Source organism: Poromitra crassiceps (assembly GCF_964638095.1).
Source record: "Poromitra crassiceps genome assembly, chromosome: 20".
In the NCBI taxonomy this organism is placed as follows: domain Eukaryota; kingdom Metazoa; phylum Chordata; class Actinopteri; order Beryciformes; family Melamphaidae; genus Poromitra; species Poromitra crassiceps.
Genome location: NC_139637.1, coordinates 5074007 through 5095424, shown reverse-complemented (window position 1 = coordinate 5095424; position 21418 = coordinate 5074007). Strand labels below are relative to the sequence as shown.

At 44.6% G+C, this 21418-nt stretch overlaps 3 protein-coding genes across 3 annotated transcripts in view; 2 read left to right on the top strand and 1 right to left on the bottom strand.

The window, feature by feature from the left end:
- Positions 1 to 2062: 2062 nt before the first annotated feature.
- LOC310794503 (gametocyte-specific factor 1-like) lies at positions 2063 to 7017 on the top strand (the record flags this gene model as incomplete). The annotated part of the gene is made up of 6 exons (XM_083656487.1): positions 2063 to 2147; positions 2668 to 2774; positions 3348 to 3474; positions 3556 to 3636; positions 4262 to 4319; positions 6807 to 7017. 6 exons carry the CDS (start codon positions 2063 to 2065, stop codon positions 7015 to 7017), a joined length of 669 nt encoding a protein of 222 aa, XP_083512613.1.
- Positions 7018 to 11140: 4123 nt separating this feature from the next.
- fitm2 (fat storage inducing transmembrane protein 2) lies at positions 11141 to 13651 on the top strand (the record flags this gene model as incomplete). The annotated part of the gene is made up of 2 exons (XM_083656373.1): positions 11141 to 11313; positions 11998 to 13651. 2 exons carry the CDS (start codon positions 11141 to 11143, stop codon positions 12608 to 12610), a joined length of 786 nt encoding a protein of 261 aa, XP_083512499.1. The 3' UTR covers positions 12611 to 13651.
- A 3056-nt stretch (positions 13652 to 16707) lies between these two features.
- gdap1l1 (ganglioside induced differentiation associated protein 1-like 1) overlaps positions 16708 to 21418 on the bottom strand; it is a gene marked incomplete at its 3' end in the record, with an annotated part of 366738 nt that continues 362027 nt past the window's right edge. The window contains exons 4-6 of the mRNA XM_083657072.1: positions 19557 to 19651; positions 18571 to 18685; positions 16708 to 17051 (exon numbers count right to left, since the gene is read on the bottom strand). Coding sequence (XP_083513198.1) covers positions 16708 to 17051; positions 18571 to 18685; positions 19557 to 19651 — 554 coding nt within the window. The remainder of the gene's footprint in view (positions 17052 to 18570; positions 18686 to 19556; positions 19652 to 21418) is intronic.

The window sequence follows — 21418 nt, the reverse complement described above, 5'->3', positions numbered from 1 at the left end:
GGTAAACCCAGCCCCCACGTGACCTGCTCTCAGTCACTAGTGACTGAGAACCAGAGGTCTGAGAGCAGGTCACGTGGGGGCTGGGTTTACCCAGGCTATCCAGAACCAGGGTAAATGCCAATTAACTGTTGACTTACATTCTCCACGGTCATTTTGGCACGTTGCTGTTATGGGAAGAATGTCACAGATCCATAGCAGAGTTTCCATCCCAGACCAAGAAGCTGTTTCAACAAACTGCTTGTGATTTATGTATCGGGGAGGGATTCCTGCTGCTGCCTGTCGGTGGAAGGAACAGTAGAAATAGAAGGAATTGTGAGCAAAATACCATACTCATCAAAATACATATTCAAGAATTAGATGCAAAAATGAACCACTTGAGCAGCTTGGTGTGGTCCTCCTTCGTGTCATACTGTATTGTAGGTGTCCTTTTGGCCTACAGACCTCATGTGCACATGAGGTTTGGTCGAGATCAAGGTCAAGTTTGAGATACTTGACCTCAGCAAAATTCAGCTGCCTTCAGGTGGTCTACTCTCTAGACTAGTGCAGTGGTTCTCAAACTTGTTCACACCAAGGACCCCCTAAACTGACACAATAATAGAGCACGGACCCCCATTTGATAAGATTTTGTCCCAGTTGGTTTATTACAGAAAGTGTATATTATGAAACCCATGACCAAAGCAGTCATACACATTCTGTCATTGTGTTACTTATTATGGATGAAAATTATAGTGGGAATATTAGTACCTTTTTGCTGGGGAGCCCCTGTAACCACGTGTAAACACATTCAACACGTGATATCTCTGATGGGCGGGGTTAGGAACTGACGTGACGTGACCACCAGGTTAACCTCGCGTCACCAGGCTCTTCCACCAGGTTAAATCCAGAGGCCACGGGCGGGGCAGCAGCAGCAGCAGCAATCAACAGGCGCTCAGCAAACAATTGGTCCGTGTAAAAAAGCCTATCTCCATGATATTAGTCACTGTTTTTTGATAACTTGTTTGCTAAGTTTATTATCGTTATGAGTCCAAACCTATTTATTTAGCTCAGTGGTCCAAAACAAGTAAGTTGTATCACGTTATCAGCATGAAATCTCTGCCACATCCCGCGTGGCGTGGCAAGAAACAGCTAACGTTAACGAGCTAGCCTAGCTAGCTAGCTAGCGTTAAACATGACAGGAAAACTGCTTGTTGTTGTCGGCTTCCTAGTTAAGAACATGATGCAAAGCAGATGTCTGACACTCAGAAGTTGGATAGTCTGTCTCAGAAAGCGCTTCTTGCCGCGGCTTAAAGTGGCTCGTGTTCGCCATGTCCATGCAAATGAATCCCAGCGATAGAGTTCTTCTGGCTCCAAAGCTAGGTGTCATTCAGCTTGATGCGCAGGGACACTCACGGGAGCACGAGACCAAAACAATGAGCGCAGATGTGAATTTTGTAAATAAACGAGACGTTTTTAGCCCGAATATTAGAAAATATCCCACTGATTCACAACAGGTCTAAAGTCATGTTATAGCAGTCGGGCGCACTTAGTGACAAGTAAGACAACAGTAAAACAGACAGGTTTTTGCATTGAGTTTGGCGTCAGTGGGCGTAACCCATAAGAGAGCGAGCCCCGAGGCCCCAGTAAAAACAGCGGAAGTAAACTCCAGAGTGTCCCTATGTTATGTATGATTCAATTGTTGTCATCCATGTCCTAGTAACGTTACAGTGTCAAACTGTTTCATGTCAAGAACCTCTAAACTTGGATAAATTAGACCATTTGGTAAGGTTTCGTGGTCTCCATCTGATCATATTTTTGCTTAAGATGTTTTTTTTTTTTTTATTACAGAACGTGTATGAAACCCATGACCAAAGCAGTCATACATTCTGTCATCGTTTTGCTTATGGATGGAATAATAGGGAAAATAATGAATTCTCCTTTTTTGCTGCAAGGAACCACTGCCCTAGTAGATATTTGAATGGTGTATTATAACTGTGCATCTAGCTGCTCTAGCAACATGTCAGGTTAACATTATTGAACTGTCTAGCAGCTCAACAGCTTTGAGGCAGTGATTACCAACCCCAAGATGTCGACCATCTTCAGCTTTGGATCCACCAGCAGTCTGAATTCTGCTACAGAGAGGATGCTACCCGGCACCATGGATGAGAAGGGTAGGTTAACACAGTGATGTTCAAAGTGCTAGGTAGATACTTTATTGATCTTTATTGGAAATATAAGGTTATTAATTTTTAATTTGTCTATTGTATGTTTTAAACTGTTAATAAAAAAAAACACACAGTAGACACATTTTAAATACACCTAGTAAAAAAATGATAGATAACTCCAGATGTAGGTGATTGTTGTGCAAAAGCCAAGCCAGTACATAAAGTGACTGAGTGAGTGCATAGTAAAACAGGAAAGGCTAAAGCTTAATTTATCCTTATTAGAAAGTGTCGCTCAGCACATGGTCACAGACGAAAAAGAAAGTGTACGCAAACCGTGTCATACGCGGTTCACGGTCTTAAAGGGATACGCACACAAATGAGGGATATACACGCAAATGCTGCATCAGGTATCAATGGGTTAACTACCAAGGTTGACTGAACCTGCCTGTTGTTGTTATGATGGGGATCTGTTTTAGTACATTGATAATGGAAACATTTTTCTTATTTGTTCTCCCCCAATGAAAAGATGAAACCGAAGGCTGTGACCCAGACAAACTCGTGCAGTGTCCCTATGACAAGAACCACCAGATCCGGATTTGCCGCATGCCGTACCATCTGATAAAGTGCGGGAAGGTGAGTAGCACTTGGGAGTAGTTGCTGGCTGTGTTTGGTTACTGCAACAGACCGAAATTAAACCACTCGTTCTAGAATAATAATGCAGGGGGTGTAGCATTTAATATATGAAGATCAACTGAAAATGCAACGTTGGATTTTTTCCTTTTCATACAGTGCTAGTTTGTGGACTCTTTGCTTGTATTTCTTTGCCATCATTGCATGTCATAGCTATTTATCACAATGTTTTGTTTAGCATTTATCCATCAACAACCCAACTAATGTTACCTCTCAGAGGTCCATCAACATCCCAACTAATGTTACCTCTCAGAGGTCCATAGCATGTCCAGACCTCATCCCAGCTAGAAGATAGGCTTTCACACTCAAATAGTGGGCAGCAGTATATTAGTTACAGTGTGAGTAGCATGCTAGTGGAACAAAGAATCACCGGTCGGTTAATTGATTTCAGGAATTATTTGAAACTGGATCATGCCTGACTGCCTGAATGAGGCCTGACTGCCTGAATGAGGCCTGACCGCCTGAACGAGTTCAAAGTAAATGTAACTGTTGAGTTATTCTTCATGACGGTTACAGAATCATCCCCAACTGGTCAGCGAAATGAAGACCTGTCCGTATAACGCTCGCCACCGGGTCGCCCCACATGAGCTGATGCACCATACTGCAACCTGTGTGGACAGAAGATCTGTGGGCACTGGAGACGGTAAAATCCACTGATCCTGCAGATTCTGACTGTGTGAAGTTCTGCTTTCAGAGTTTAATTCTGCTCTGTTGCTGTTTACAGGTGGAGAGGCAGATGCCCATAGATGGCAGGTTCCTGTCAGCACCTGGACAAACCCTAACATCAGTGAAGACTGGGACGAAGGTCACAATTCAATTCAACACATTTCCAGTTCAGAGATATCATCATTTGAAAACTGTCCAATCCAATAGTTTTATTTATTTTATTATATTTTAAATATTGTGCCAGTCTAAAGTCAAGTCAAGTTTATTTATATAGCCCTAATTCACAAGCATGGAGTTATTCTGCTTTTAAATAGGCGTTTGTGGGCGTAGCGTATCTTGCGTCCATTTGGAGCGTTGGTTGTACATGTGAAATGAACGCTACGTGTACGCTCCTGAAATGGACACAGGATATGCGAGGCAGCCATCATGCGCGTGCAAACGTGTCGTTAAGTTGCTCAGTTGTCAGACCAAACAACCAATGACTAGTGATGGGAATTAGGCTCTTTGAAGGGAGCCGGATCTTAGGGCTCCGTTCCTTTCTGAGAGCCGTTCAAAATAGTGGCTCCTCGTTCCTTTTTTTTGGGGGGGGGGGGGGCAATGAATGCAGCAGCATTAAATGACTCATACAGTAGTTGCAGACCTAATGTCAATGATCTGCATTGTAAACATGACACAAGGTGACACCATATCCATCTGGCTTTTGACCCGCCCATGTCCAGGCCCGTTTCAGTAAACACAACTCTGCTCTGCTCTTCCTCTTGCAGAAGCCAATGATGCGGCTCCTCCCTTTGTGTGGGGTCAATCTACAATATTGAATCAAAGGTTAGTTGTCTACTTGACTGCTCCGTTTATCAGCTGCTCGTTATCATTTTGTTTCTTATTTTAGATCCCCCCCCCCCCCCCCCCTTAAACTTGTACTTTGTCTCGTTTGCAGAGCGGAGTTAAACCCCACCAACAATCTGAGCCCTTCATTCAGAGTGCCCAATACTCTGCCATGGCCACATGCTTTGTAGGCCTTGCATCTTTGGGGGGTCAGAGGACCCTCCATTTGTTCCATCTATATCTACAGCTAGTTTGGCTTTTGTGTTTTACATTTTCATTTTCTAAGATACTGTAAGACAGGGATACTCATCCAACTTGCTTTGAGTTAGTTAGGTTCAGTTAGCCAAGTACATATAAGTGCCTAGGTGGTGAGCAGACAATTTACAGTAGCTGGGGCTCAGTCAAGCTATTTCATGTTAGTTTTCATTCACCGTTGGTGTTATTGTGATTAGAAAATGGTTGGGGGGGGGGGGGGGGGGGTAGATTATCTGCCTAGCAACACGTGTTCCGTGTTTCTTAAAGACTGGGTCAGAACCCACAGTGGGTCGCAGGAGATTTTATTTGGGTTGCCAAATTTGCAGAATTTTTGTTTTTCTGAGAGGAAATAAAAACAACCACAGCCTCTTCACTCTGCCTACATGCCTTTTATTACAGCCTCTTCACTCTGCCTACATGCCTTTTATTTCATCTCATGTATAAAGTATTTGACAAGTATGTTTTCAGTCTAGTCTAGTGGCTCATTGGGCTCTCACATGTTACTATTGCTTGTAAGTGCATGCTAACATTATGATGGCCTGGGTGAAAGATAAAGGATTTATTGTCGAGAGGGGAAACCATTCACACTCACAAACTACTTCATTTCATTTTAAATCATTATGCAGCTAGTGATTCCCCGGTTTCTCAAATTTGAATGTGCACAACATCCCACCGTGCACGGCCAGTTCAGTACGTCATCTGGCCGCTCGGGTACATTTCTCAAGTGGACCCTTCAAAGTCCTGCAGCATACTTGGACATGGGCTTGGTTGAGTGTTGTCAGACTTTGTGACTGGGTGTGTAAAATGCACAGAGCGCTCCCATCAAAGAGGCTGTGTGGGCCTTTGGCCACACGGGGTCAACAGCAAGGTTCACTTAAAAACCCCGGGTCACATCTTGTGAGTCTTTGAGCTTGACCGGTTTGCTTTTCCACTAGTCTATATACGGTAGTAGTATCTCAATGTCCGCAACCAGCCACAAACGTAAACCCATATAATTAGTATAGTGTTACTCTGCTGAGGGCAGGGGAAACGGTATACAAAGTGAAAAATAATAATAAATTCAATTTATATAGCACACTTTAAAATCCAAGGCCTTCATAAGGTGCTTTACAGATGCCTGATAAAAGCAATCAAGCAATCAAACAGGGAAAAATAAAAAATATAAAGAAACGGCTACTAAAAGGATAAAAACATAACACGTGTAAAGAGAGGGGAAAGCTAAAATAAATAAGTGGGGTTTAAGTTTTGATTTAAAAACGTCAAGAGTCTAGCCCTGAAAAGCAACAACTTAATTTGCATACAAATTTGAATATATTGTATATCAGCAGCCAGAACAAATACGTTATTCTAGTGAGAGAACCTTCAGGTGAAAACAGTCCACCTGGATTTTCACCAGGTTACACCAGGCTGATATAATCAAACTGTTATCTTTAGGGTTACATCAATGGAATAGTTGGGTGCAGGTTTGATGGATGAGCGTTGAGCTGCTGACAACGCAGCCTTGTAAGGGGCAGCATTTAAATTTAGCAATGGCCACATGCATGTGAGTTCTGTCACATAGTTAATAATTCTATCATCGCACATCAAAGAGGGGAGAAATGTTGAGCAGCAAATATAAAACCGATCCATCAAACTTGAAGGTGTGGAGACATGCTGACATGTGGAACATGGACAAGATGTTTGAATGAGGACTACTGTTGAGTGTCAAGGTCACGATGAAACGGACTATTATAAATTAATAATCTGGTTTAGAGTAAAGTCATCACAACATGCATTATTTTGTCATGATCAACTTCTGAGATCAATTGAATTGGGCTGATCATTTATCTTATGGTTTATACTTGACAATTTTAGTTCCCCGGCCCCCAAATACACACAACCAGAACCAGTGCCATCATTTAAATTCCCATTCAATGTAGTTATTTGAAAACACAATAGTGTCGGATAGCAGTTGATCTTTCTTTGGTTAGTCTGAAGCACACTGTGTAATTCCAGGCAGAACCAGTGGTGAGTCATGTTGGATCTATCTATGCAGTGAACGGCTGAAGCATGCAGTAAATCTGAACAGCTAAACGGTCTTCAAGTCTGAAATGGGTCAAACCTCAGACTGGACCAGAGAGAGAGCATTTTCCCCAGAGACCATCCCACACCCCCTGCAGGCTGCAGCGATACATGACATCATCTGTCTGGGCTGCTGGCCCCCCACCCCGTGTGATCTTGTCTCTCTGAAAGGTGCCGAACACACAGGAACCTCCTGGCGCTCGCCGGCCTCCCTGATTTACCTCAGAGGGAACAGAAAATAAACCCTGGACCAACTGTATTTGAGGGCCCCCAAGACAGCTTTTCAGTTGTCAGCCGGGCCTTTCAGCTCTGCCTGAGTAACGGCCCAGCAGCTGGTGACTTTCACAGGGAAGGAACCTTGGCCCCTTCTAATATCATCTAGAAGCCGACCAAACTGTAGTCCGTTCACACCGGCACTCAACTGGATTTTACAGCCCCTTGAATTTAAAGCCAATGCAAATGCATAGGGTTAAACAATCTGAGTCAGATGATGTGGCTAAAACAAATGTTCTCAGATTCAACCACATCTAATGAGGGAGATGGGTGCAGATACATTGTAGTTTTCAGTCATGTTTTCCCATAAAGTCTATTATTATTAACGAGGTGAATTTTCAATAATTTGTCTTCCCTCAAATCATCGCCTGGAATAACTTTTGTAATGGGATCATGGAATCCATGTATCCAAGTACTATCAGACTTCATGTGAATGAAAGGTTCTGCCCAGTTAATCATTGACGGAAAAGGGAAAATCGCACAACAGGCATTTTGTCTTTGCCGTTTCAAATGAATATGCAGGTAGACCGTGAAAGTATCTCGCCGGAGTTGGAATTGTTCCAGCGTCAAGTCAGAAGAGTTGTTTTAATAATTCACGTCTACATTTTCCACTCCAGGAAAGCCTGGGCCTCTTGCTGTGGCAGGAAAGCTTCTTCTAATGCTTCGTCCCCTCTCATATTTGCTTGAGATTTTCATACTGCAGAAACCAGAAGATGTGTTTGCATTTAGCATGCTCACAATACTTTGAGCATTCATTCTGGATGTCTCTGTAATATCTTTTCTGCAGCCTCGCAGCGACAGACCTTATTGGAACCATTTTTAAAGTCCAAACTCTTTTTAACCTATTGTCATCGGAAAACATTTCATTTCAACACATTTTTGTCTCCTGCAGGAGTGTAGACTGGCATCAATGCTCTGCAGCAGCAGGAGTGTAGACTGGCATCAATGCTCTGCAGCAGCAGGAGTGTAGACTGGCATCAATGCTCTGCAGCAGCAGGAGTGTAGACTGGCATCAATGCTTGAGATGGTGACTTCAGGAAGGAACACAACAGGCGTGTCTGGAAAATGTGATTTCTAGGAGAAGCTTATTGCCAAGTGCATCAAGGACAAGCCTTCAGGCTGCATGAGAGAATTTTAATTCAGATCCAAAGGGGGAGATTTATCTGTCATACATTTCTCCCAGTGCTATAAAGAAGTTTATACAATCATAATAACTCCGCAACAGCCAGACTCAACTCTGACACTTTGTCATCATCACCAACATTATTATATATTAACTTATGTAACACCAGTGGGCTGATACTGTATGAAAATTGTCTGCATTTCGTTTCTGAAAGTTGGCCTGCATGAACCGACACTTTGACCCCCTGACTTGCATCTAAACACTAAAGACTCCGTCTGTGCAAACATGAGCCAGAGCCAGAAAGAAATGAGCACATCTCAGGTAACAAAAGAAGAAGGCAAACCCGGGTCTGGCTGGCTAAGTCTCTCATTTTCTCTCTGTCAATAAGAGATTATTCTCAGTATAGAACAATAATCTTCTTAGGATCTCCCCCTCTCCCCTCCTCTCCCATCCTCTCCCCCCCTCTCCTCTTCTCCCCCCCTCTCCTCTCCTCTCCCCCTCTCCTCTCCTCTCCCATCCTCCCCCTCTCCACTCCGCTCCCATCCTCCCCTCCCCTCCTCTCCCCCTCTCCTCTCCCCCTCTCCTCTCCCCCCCTCCCCTCTCCTCTCCCATCCTCCCCTTCTCCCCTCCTCTCCTCTCCCCCTCTCCTCTCCTCCTCCTCTCCTCCCCCTCTCCCCTTCTCTCCCTCTCTCCTCTCCTCTCCCCTCCTCTCCTCTCCCATCCCCCTCTCCTCTCCCATCCTCCCCCTCTCCTCTCCCATCTCTCCCCTCACCTCCCCTCTCCTCTGGTCTCCTCATCCTCTCCCCTCCCCTCCTCTCCCTCTCCTCTCCCATCCTCCCCCTCTCCCCTCCTCTCCTCTCCCCCTCTCCTCTCCCATTCTCCCCTTCTCTCCCTCCCCCTCTCCTCTCCCATCCTCCCCCTCCCCTCCCCCTCTCCTCTCCCATCCTCCCCCTCTCCTCTCCCATCCTCCTCCTCTCCTCTCCCATCTCTCCTCTCCCATCTCTCCTCCCCCCTCCCCCTCTCCCCCTCTCCTCCCCTCTCCTCTGGTCTCCTCATCCTCCCCCTCTTGTCTCCCCCTATCCTCCCCCTCCTCTGGTCTCCTCATCCTCTCCCCCTCTCCCCTCTTCTCTCCCCCTTTCTTCCCCTCTCCTCTGGTCTCCTCATCCTCCCCCCCCTCTCCCCTCTCCCCTTCTCTCCCCCTCTCCTCTCCCATCCTCCTCTCCTCCTCTCCCATCTCTCCTTCCCCTCTCCCCTCCCCCCCTCTCCTCTCCCCTCCACCCCGGTCAGCGGTCGCCTTTTATACAGCTCCCAAACATCGCAGGACAACGTGATTGGCTGGCTCAGATTTGAACAGATCTGAGCCAGCCAATCGCGTTATCCTGTGATGACGACCCATGACCGGATGGACCATATATGGACTTCCTCCCCCCGACTGGCTCGTTGTATCATAGCTGCTGACTGTTACTGCATTATCCGTCAGATCCCTTTGCAATACCAACCCCCTGCAATCCATAAAGGTACATGGACGTTACTCTGCAGAAACTACAGTAACAAAATCACGAATTGCTCTGTTTTTGGAGCTCTGCATGTCTGTGTTTGTCGAGTTTTAATGTTAGCTAACGGCTAACATTCGCTAGTTAGCCAACCAACCAGTAGCTAGCTTACCGGAAGCGATATTTTTTTCGGATGATGGCGAAGGCATAACCCGCCCCTGGCCCTCTCTGCCTCTGATTAGTGGCAGCGTTATAAACCATAGATTATATATGACTATATTAAACATAAACACACTGGCGTCTTTCATGCAGGCTAGCAAGCGTAACTGCTGTATGTCTGTCTGACCCACTGAGTCTGACGGTCTGACCACAGACTGTAACAGAGATGTAATGCAGGATAGCCAAGCGAATGTGTTTGGATGGAAGTTTGACGCTAGGCCAATCAGAGGCAGAGAGGGGCGGGTTATGCCTTCGCATAGCCTTCGCCATCATCCGAAAAAAAATATCGCCTCCGGGACGCGTGATTTCTAACCCCACAAAGGATAAGCAATAACCACGCCCTGTGGTGCCGGGATTGGCCAGGAGCAACACTGGAGGGCACGCAGCCCTGACGCAGCCCAGCGATTTCATGAACCAACTGAATAGCTCTTGAGAACAGACAGCGATTTCGAGAGCGTACATTGAGAGCGGACATTGAAATGAATTATGGTCACCTACCTTCCTTAGCATAGTAATACTAATAATAAGCATAATAATTGTAATCTACACAATGTACACAATCTACAAAAACATGCAATAATATAAACGGTGTTGTGTTCACGTTCATAGCTAATATAATATAATGTATGATTATCGTTAATTTCAAGCTCAATTCTTACCCAGAGAAAAGGTACAGCACTGAAAATGTAACAAGCAATAGTTTTTTAAACATCTTTATTTTAAAAGATGAAAAACCCCAGGTGCTTTAGTCCCAAGCTTCAATGCTCCTGGCCAATCCCGGCGCCACAGGGCGTGGTTATTGCTTATCCTATGTGGGGTTAGAAATCACGCCTCCGGGACAACAACGCTTCCTACCCAGCGTGTGCACGTCTTTCCAACAGGGGTGGTTCTGGTTGTTATGGCAACTATCAACAACAACAACAACAACTACTACTACTAAATACTACAAGACATAAAGACCGAAATAGGCTACCTTGTTAATGTGTCTGTCGGAGATATATTTTACAAACGAGCATAAAACTCTCAAGGCGTTAGCTGTCACTCCAATATAAAAAGTTATCATAACCCAAATACTGAAAGATGTATGAGTGTTACACAGTCCATTTTTCTATTCTATTCTACTATTTCAACTTGACAACATACATATTCTCAATGCCCTCTGTTCCTATTGCAGTACAATATCTGACAGGAAATAAGCTAGGTTTCAAACTGTTCCCTAATATTCTATTCTATTCTATTTTATTCTATTCTATTCTATGGGGAAGAATGTCAAATAGTCTTTCTCGTCTTTCTCGCCGAGAAGAGCCTGGTGACGCGAGGTTACTCATTGGGTAACCCCAGGCCGGGTAACCCGCGGTGACGTCACAGCTCAGTCGCTCTTCTCCTCTCTTGTCAACATGGCAGCGGTGGATGTCATTGTGGACAGGTTTGTGTCGCTTTGGAGGGTCCCGGCTGTCCGAATCAACTTCCCCTGGATCTTCTTGGTTATTACATTCGTGGGTTCAATCCTCAAAGAGTTGCAGCTCGTCCCCGAGACGTATTTCAGCAGCAGCAAAAATGCCCTGAACATGTAAGTGTTAAGCTAATATATGTTAGCTAACAGGCTAGTGTAGCTAACGTCAGCTTTAGCTGCTGTGTGGAGCTTTCGAATGACTTGGTGCTGAATGATGATGATGACCATTGCTATTCCCCCCCCCCGAAACGAGCTTAAATAATTCAGCTTGTAATGTTGTAACGTTAATACATTTAGCAATGTTAGTTGGATTTAAATCGGAGGTAGCATTATTGAGCTAACGCTAACGTTAGCCAAGTCATAAGCTGCTTTGCTAGTGTCAAAACAATGCGTCAGGTCAGGTGCATGCTCATGGCTGTAGGTTAGAGAGCAGTCAGTGGTTCTCAACCTTTTTCATTTCAAGGAGGACCCCAGTTTAGTCCATGAGGATGTGACTCTAGAACCCCAATCTGAGAATATTTTGTATTAGATATGATTTTGTCCAGAATTCTATGACTAACCTGATCTGTATTGTAGGTAGAGATAACAATGAAAATGTGATCAAAATAAACATTCCTCTTTGCATTCTCTAATTGCACTAACCTATTGTAAATTAAATAATGGTGAAGTTTGAACATTTCATCAATATTCTGGCGACCACTTGGTACCCCCTCAACAAGGAGCCCTAGTTGAGAACCACTACTGTAGAGACACGAATCATTCCTAAATGAGTAGCTGACTGTAACCCGTGTTCTCTCTCAGGTATTTTGTCAAAGTGTCCTGGGGCTGGACCTTGCTGCTGCTGACGCCCTTCCTCCTCCTCTCCAACTCCTCCTTCAACCGGAGCGTGTCCTTCCTCTGCCGGCGGCTGCTGTCTCTGCTGGTGGCCACGGCCATCTGGTACACGTGCACCGAGACCTTCTTCTACATCGAAGACGCCACCGGCTCGTGCTTCGACCACAACAACGCCGTGGACGTGATCAACGAGGAGTTCACGTCCAAAGCCAGCTGCAGGAGGGCGGGCTTCCACTGGCGCGGCTACGACATCTCGGGGCACTCCTTCATCCTGGCCTACTCCGCCCTCTTCATCGTGGAGGAAACGGCCCCCATGGCCTGCGTGCAGACGGCCAGCCTGTCCGCCCTGCCTAGGGTGGTGCTCAACCTGCTGTACGTGGCGCTGAATATGATCGTGGTGATCTGGGTGTGGATGTTTGCCTGCACCTCCGTCTACTTCCACGACCCGTCTCACAAGCTGCTGGGCACCTTGTGCGGCCTGCTGGCCTGGTACCTGACATACCGGGTCTGGTACCTAAAGCCACTGTCGCCCGGACTGCCCCCGCAGCGCCAGCCAAAAGAACACAAACAACGCGCCTAAGATGCAACCACTCACTCTTATTATTGCCAATGTTAATGCCATGCTCACAACAACAACAACAACAACAACACTAAAGATGGACGGGTCCAAGTTGACCACCACGCTATTTTAAAGTTTTTCCTTCCGTACAGAAAGGTCATTTTGTACAGAGGGGATTGGCTGCATGGTGGTTGGCAGCTGCTGTTCCCAAAATGACTCTGAGGTAATCTGAGATAAAAGCAAAGCGTCGCACTGCTGTCTCACCTCCGGCCGCTCCGCTTCTCACGCCACAGCTCTGTGCGTTTCACTGTTTTGTTTGTTGCCATAATAACGCTCGATTCGTTTCAATGTAAATTGGTGGAATTAAATAGGCCTAATCCCTATTTTTAGATGTCGGAACGGGAACACTTGAGATTGTTTACAGTTGCCATTGTACAGCACTGATGACATGTATGATGACCCTACTTTGGCAGACCAAAGCCGTTCAATATTTCTAATGCAAAGCTACCTTCAGAACCAATTCAGATACTGTTACTGCAGTAGACCTACATTTCAGACACATTTTGAAGTCCTGCACATATGATTTGAAGGATCGGTACATTTTTGTTGACTTTGTACATGGTTTTGGGTGACTGTGCCCGGAGTAAGTTCTTACCAACACTGTATGTTGACAGGATAAGCTTGGTAATATGATCAATATAATTGTAACATGTGCCATACATTATTAGTCTAGTACAGTGGTTCTCCAGCTTTTTTTGGCTTCAGTACCCCTTTTCCCTGATTTCTGAATTCAAGTACCCCCTTTACCCAACTACGACCTTTTACTTGGAAAACTACAAGATAAGACAATATGATGCAATGAAAGAATTATAACCCTTTGAAAAATATAACATTACAAAATAAGAAATGGAGTGAAAGAGTTGTAATTAGTGCCTCCTGACTCTGAGCAGATTTATTTGAACAATTTCATGATTTATTCTTACATTTTTCTGTTTTCCCCTCTCTCTCAAGTACCACCTGTAGTATCTCCACGTACCCGGGTTGGGAACCACTGCTCTAGTAGTAGGCTAGCCCTATGGTTTTGCATTAGAGTATGTATTGTTTCTCTTTGGTGCAAGAGAATAATCCTATTAAAATCGTTTTGATGGGGAATATTTGTATTTCTTTAATACAACTTAAGTTAGGGAATACATCATGGCAAAATGTCAGTGGTAATATCAGGAGTAATAACTTACTCTTTTTCTGTTTCATGTGTATTTTCATGAGGTTTGTCACACTACAAGGTCCACAGGAGCACTGCGTTTTTGGCAAAAGAAACGGTTGGGATCCATTTTCATTATTTATTTGTCATTGATGGCAACTGAATAAATTAAGGCTTATGAACAAACATCATAAAAAGCACCATAAATAAATGCATATATATAAATATAAAAAATAAAAAGTAAAAAATAAAAAAATACTATTGTGAAATATAATGGCCACAAATAACTAGGATTTCTCAACTTGAATTCTTTGCATGATCCTAATCGTCAGGTGTCATGGTGTCAGGTGTCATGGTTAGGTCAGAAGCATGTCATGGTTAGGTCAGAAGCAGCAGTGGAGTCATTGTAATGCGATAATCAAAAATATACAAGCGTTCACATAATGAAAGGCTGGTCATGAAGTGAGATTCTTCCTGAACTCGCCCTACCCCACCCCTCATCGTCTGCTGTTTGTCACTTTACAAAATAAGTGAATGTTTTGACGGTCTGAAAGTCAACAGAAAGAAAAAAGACTTCAGATGAATGCTGACATACACTTGGGCTAATCCTAGGGCTAAATCGAAACGGCAAATAGTATTGTAAATATACACTTAAATGTCCGCTTCCTCACTTCCAATCCTGACAAATTCAAATTCAAAATCTTCTCATTTGTGCCATTTGCATCACTGCTACTCCCATGCAAAAATAGTTTGGAATCAAATTGTCTCTCTTTCCTTTAACGCACTTCTGTAAAGTACTGATTCCAAACCGTTAAATCGATGTGGCTCTACTGCACTCTCCATACAAAACATCAAACTGAACGGACTACAGCTTCTAAACTTCTAGAGGAATTTTCATTGTGAGAATCAGTGAGACTGAATGATCAGATATGACACCGCTAAGAGACGCTGCTATTAAAGGAGTATTGATCATGGTCTTTGGTTAAACGTTCTCTTCCTCCACACCAGCAGGGGGCTACTGAACCGTCTGCAGAGACTCTTTCTGTGGTGATAGGAAACACGGAGCAGCAGATATTGGCTTCCTGTTGAAAAACTCAAGTTCACATAAACCACCTTGTTCATGATCCAAGGCTTCTCAACAATAATCCCCTTTAATCACAGAATGTAAACCCTGTGTCGTCAAATTCAATATAGCTGTATGTTCGCCTTAAGCGGTTGGGCGGGGGGAACTGCACTGCCTTTAAGCCGAGCAGCTTGAGTCAGAGTTCCCATAAGAGGTTTAGTTTCTTCACAGTAAACAGTAAGAATGTCTGTACAACCAGAGACAATAGAAGCTTACAACTCCAACCCTTACTTGACATGAGTTCAAACCTATTGAGCGCGCTGCTTCTGGAGCTCCATCATAACATGTTGAAGTGAAACCCTGGAGGTACGACAAGAAATGCAGAATGTTCTCCCATAAAACATAGAATGTGAGACAAGCAAAGTACATAAAATAAAATAAAACAACCAGACCGAGCCAGTGGGCTGGCAAGGTTAGCCGGAGGAAAGGTTTGATCATCCTCGTCATCCTTGAGATGAGTCAGCTTTTCTTCTCGCTTCCCCTTTGTGTGGTGAAATAAATGGAACAATGTGTAATTATTATAAATATCTTCTGTAAAAACAATCTGTGTCTTGTCAGGAGTCGGGGGGACAAACCAGTCAAAATCCAGTGGTTCCTTGCTCAAGTGTTGCTGAGGGATCGAGCCCCTCGAACCACCTCCAACATACAACGTACAGCGCAGGTTACTCTGAGAAACGTTCACATTTAGACCTTTGTGGCTTCATGTTCGACACCAAATCCTCCGTGTCCGCCCGTCACCAAACGCTCACACAATACAAACCCATGCAATGCGATACATTCTGGACCTATCACACAACACCGCTGTGCCATAGATGCAGAATTTACAATATTACTACCAGTTGTGTCAAGTGTCAAGTGTCAACGTTTCAAACACAGAGCGTCTGATTTTCTGTGTCAATCCTGAGTGACGATGAGTCCATGCAGCACTACTGTACGTGCTGCCTTTACTGTGTGCTGTGTGTGTGTGTAATTTACAGTCCACTAAATAACTGTTGTGTGTGTGTGTGTGTGTGTGTGTGTGTGTGTGTAATTTACCGTGCACTAAATAACTGTTGTGTGTGTGTGTGCGTGCGTGTGAACGTGCACGCGTGCATGTGTGTGTGTGTGTGTGTGTGTGCGTGTATGTGTGTGTGTGTGTGTTACTGTGTTTTGGGTGCAGACTTAAGCGAACGTTTGCCTGCATCTTTCATCTCATCTGGCAGTTTGTGGCAGCGCAGAGATGATCACGTACGTATTCTGTCCTGTAGAATCTCCTGGGTTTTTTACTGCCAGGCCAACGCGACGAGTGAAGAGCAATAGAACCCCCCCCCCCCCCCCCAGGCCAACGCAACGAGTGAAGAGCAATAGATGGATTAACGACTATAATTCAACCGTATAGTGACATGCAAAGGTCAATGAAGCCCTGCGTTGGTGTTACTGACTATGGTGATGCAGCCTCAGAGCATTTTTGCCTGGCTCCTCTACATGATGAAGACCATTGGACTGGGATGTTCAGGAGAACTGGACCCGATGCACGCCTCCAACCAAAGCCAAACGAGGACTTCCAGGCCTTCAGACACGAGACCTGCAAGTTGCCCCGAAATCAAAACTCGATGAAGGCATTGATGAGCAGAACATGTGCTGTCAAGAATTCCTGCTTATGGAATGTTCTTAATACTCTTTGTTCACCCAGGTACGTAATAGCGGTCTCTATATAGATTCATATGTTTTCCTGCAGTCATAAAACATGACGGGAAAAAGTTGAAACATCACACAAATGACACAGACATTGAACACAGCAAAGAGGGGCATTCACTACATGTATTTCTTTTTTAAAAACCAATAGGCAAAGTAGCCCATCCCGCCGAGGGAGCCCATGAGAAAAGAGGCCCCGAAGAAAGACGGCGGCTTCTTTTTCACCATGCGGAATGCGTTGGGTAGAACCGCCGACAGCAGCGTCGTGTGGATGTCGCCCAGGACCTTGCGGAAAGCGTAGCGTTTTTGCACGCGCACAAAGAAGGACTGCAGGTTGGGCCGGCTGCCGTCCTCCCAGTATTTCTTAGAAAGTCCCAAGAACTTGAGCCGGTGCAACAAGGCTCCGAGGCAGACGTCCGCTAGCGTAAAGTCAGGTCCACATAGCCACAACTCACATCTTTCACCTGTGGAGAGAAAGAGAAAACATCATGTTGTATAACATGGGCCTGGGTCTCCAATATACAGTACAGCAGGGATACTCAACTTGCTCTGCCCGGGGGGCCACTTTCGTGAAATGATAGAAGGCCAGGGGCCAGTTAATAAACAAACAATATACATTTTTCTGTAGCGGATTGTAGGTTTTTGGGGTGCCGGCCGGAGTTCAGTCTGGCAATGTTGTGCACACCGGATAGTTAGTTAGGTTAAGTACATACAGTACATAAGTGCCTGGCTAGCGAGCAGACGGCGGTATTTGACAATTTAGCAGCTAAATCATAGATTATTGAAAGATATTCCATATTCCAGACTGAAATCCTATAACAGAAGTGGAGTATTGGCCAGAATGACATTGGCCATTTGGCCATTTGGACACTTATTCAGCGGGTATCTTGCATGTTGCATTCAGGTGCACTGTAAAAAAAAAAAAAATTGCAATTCCATTGCGGGCCACACAGGGGGCGCCGCCAGTTGAGTATCACTGCAGTACAGTATGAAACGTGATGCTTCCATGATGGTGATGATTAAAAAAAAAAACGTAATCTATAACATGTAAAATGTAATTTCTTCTTTAGTTAAAATTGTTTAAGTGGTGTCTGTCTGTGGCGGCAATGTGTGTCATGATTGTGATGTCATCAGTGATGTCACTCGAGCAATAGTATGCGACTCACCTGGGGGCTGAGGCTATATACAGTAAGTGGTGGGAGTATACATACGCACATCATCTCCGGAGTCTCCACCCATAGGAATCTCACGCGCGTAGCGTTATGGAAAGGCAGTGTTTCCCCTACCATTCTACAGGCCTGGCGGGCTCGCCAGGCCAACAGCGCCCCCGCCAGGCCGGAGAAAAATTTGCATCCCCCCCCTGCTCTCCCCAAAATTTCAATAAACCTTTATGGCATATTATTACAATGCAACAATACTGGTGTTGATGTAACGGCGTTGTGTAGGTGGTACTTGCAGCAACCCATGTTAAGGGCTTGTCCAGGTACGAACCGCCGACCTTCAGCTTGGGAGTCCGACATGTTAACCGCAATGCCAAGAGAGCTAGCTCCCTTGGCGGAGCTGGTTAACATGCCTTTATACCCGGGGAGTGAGTTTAACCAATCCACTCGCTACCACTCGGGACTCACGAGGAATCCACGCTGATTCAACTCGGTTACATTGACAGTAATAGAAGATGCCAAATCATTCAAAACAATAAGCATTTTGCTTTCAGGAGTATTGTGCCAGCATGCGGCACTGTTCCAAAACGTGTCAATGTGTGTCGTTGCCTGGGAAACGCACATCCCATAATACAACTGTTCATAATAGTATGATGATACTTGGGATGCCATTGCGAACATAGATGTGAACAGGTTAGCTAAAGGTTTAGCGTCGCCAGCGAGGGCCCCCACCGTTGCGGTCGGGGTACGTTTCGAAATCCCTCCAGGCCTGAAAAAATGTCTAGGGGAAACACTGCAAGGTGCAATGGCCATTGGTGCGTACCTTGATACTCCAGTTTCCTCTTCTCCAGTTCGGCCTCCACTTGATCTAGAACCATGGCTAACTCTCCCAGAATCTTCTTCAGGTAGTTCACGTTATCATGGTCCAAGATTTTTGCCTGTCGACACAAAACTTGCATCTCAAGAGCGAAACCAGCACCCATGCATAATTAAAAAATATATTATTTTAATGTCATTCTAGATTAAAATAATGGTTGTTAACGCAAACTACATTGCTTCAAATGTCTGGCCAACCTATAATGATGGTACAAGTCATTAGGGAAATGACAGCTGACACGTCATCTCACTGATCAAATTTCAGTTAATACAAAATATGTGTGAAATATGTATACTTTACATTATAAAGGTTTATATTTCATACGTTTCTGGGCCTTTTTCAACAAAGCATGTTCTCTCGCTCGCACTCGGGAGTGAAAATGCTTAACCCATTGATACCCGATGCAGCATTTGCGTGTATATCCCTCATTTGTGTGTGTATCCCTTTAAGACCGCGAACCGTGTATTAAAGGGATACACACACAAATGCTGCATCAGGTATCAATGGGTTAACTGTGTACAACAAGCAGCAAGGACAACTTTAAATTAACGAGAGACGTGTGTGTGTGTGTGTGTGTGCGTGTGTGTGTGTGTGTGTGTGTGTGTGCGTGCGTGCGTGCGTGTGTGTGTGCGTGCGTGGGTGTGTGTGTGCATGCATGCGTGTGTGTGTGTGTGTGTGTACTTTGTATTATGTTCATAGTGTGACCTGGGATCAGATTGCCTGGTCCGTAACAGTTAGTCAAATGCAACAATATCTGACCCAGGGTCAGTGTTTAGGGACAAGTCGGCCCTGTAGGCATCCATCACACAATCAGCTCCGGGAAGTAAATGAGCCAATTGAACCTTCACAATAGCAAGCCATCTTTGTTACAAGTCTGTGTGCTCCTCCAAGGTGCTGCCTCGCCCAGACACACACAACCATCATCATCTCACCATGAGCTTCTTCTGCTTGGAGAGGTAAGGTTCTGTCAGCTGGGGCTCCTCGTGGTCCAGCTTCATCAGCTCCGACGCAGCGTTGGCCAGATGTCCTGTGTACGTACACACACACACACACACACACACACACGCACACGCACACGCACACGCACACGCACACGCACGCGCGCTCGCGCGCGCACACACACACACACACACACACACACACACACACACACACACGCACACACACACACACACACACACACGCACACACACACACACACACACACACACACACACACACAGACACACACTTCAGTCTCGTGCTTTAATCTAGAAACATATTCAGTTTGATCAAATGCATACTTGAACACTTTGATTATAAGGTTATTAGGTTATTAAGTTATTGGCAATATGGAGGTTATTGTAATATAGGATGTGAGTGCAACAGACAGCTGTTACTGTAGTTATAAGTGTATACAGTGCTGCAGTGTTTCCCCTAGAAAAATGTTAAGGCCTGCAGGGATTTCGAAACGTACCCCGACCGCAACGGTGGGGGCCGTCGCTGGTGACACTAAACTTTTAGCTAACCTGTTCACATCTATGTTGGCAATGGCATCCCAAGTATCATCATACTATTATGGGATGCGATGCAAACAGTTGTATTATGGGATGTGCGTTTCTCAGGCAACGACACACGTTGACACGTTTTGGAACAGCGCTGCACACTGGCACAATGCTCCTAAAAGCAAAATGCTTATTGTTTCGAATGATTTGGCACCTTTTATTACTGTCAACACCAGTATTGTTGTATTGTAATAATATGCCATAAAGGTTTATTTAAATTTTGGGGAGAGCATTTTTTTATTTTTTTGCAATTTCTTTTCTGGCCTGGCGTGGCGGGGGCGCTGTTGTATGTAGAATGCATTGTAGAATGGTAGGGGAAACACTGTGCTGCCACACAGCTCATTGTAGAGAGACACTTGATGGCTTTCCAGCTGGTTTTCAAAGTGCAATGTCCGTATTTCTGCAGGACAGGCGCTCAAGAGACCAATGTGCACAATCCTCCAATCCTCCAAGGAGAGGCAGATATCCAACTATTCAGTATTCAGAGAGCTTATTCTCATCGATGACTCTTCCACACCCCCTTGAGGGCAGAGGGAGACACTCGTTTTGTCAGTCTGTGCTCGCTGGTTACCACATCAAGCATATAAGGCCAGGAAAATTCCAATCTACACTGTTACATATCATCCATCTTCACTGTTACATATCATCACTCTACACTGTTACATATCATCCATCTACACTGTTACATATCATCCATCTACACTGTTACATATCATCACTCTATACTGTTACATATCATCACTCTACACTGTTACATATCATCCATCTACACTGTTACATATCATCACTCTACACTGTTACATATCATCCATCTACACTGTTACATATCATCACTCTATACTGTTACATATCATCACTCTATACTGTTACATATCATCACTCTATACTGTTACATATCATCATCTACACTGTTACATATCATCATCTATACTGTTACATATTATCATCTATACTGTTACATATCATCACTCTATACTGTTACATATCATCACTCTATACTGTTACATATCATCACTCTACACTGTTACATATCATCACTCTATACTGTTACATATCATCACTCTACACTGTTACATATCATCACTCTATACTGTTACATATCATCACTCTATACTGTTACATATCATCACTCTATACTGTTACATATCATCACTCTATACTGTTACATATCATCACTCTACACTGTTACATATCATCCATCTACACTGTTACATATCATCACTCTACACTGTTACATATCATCCATCTAC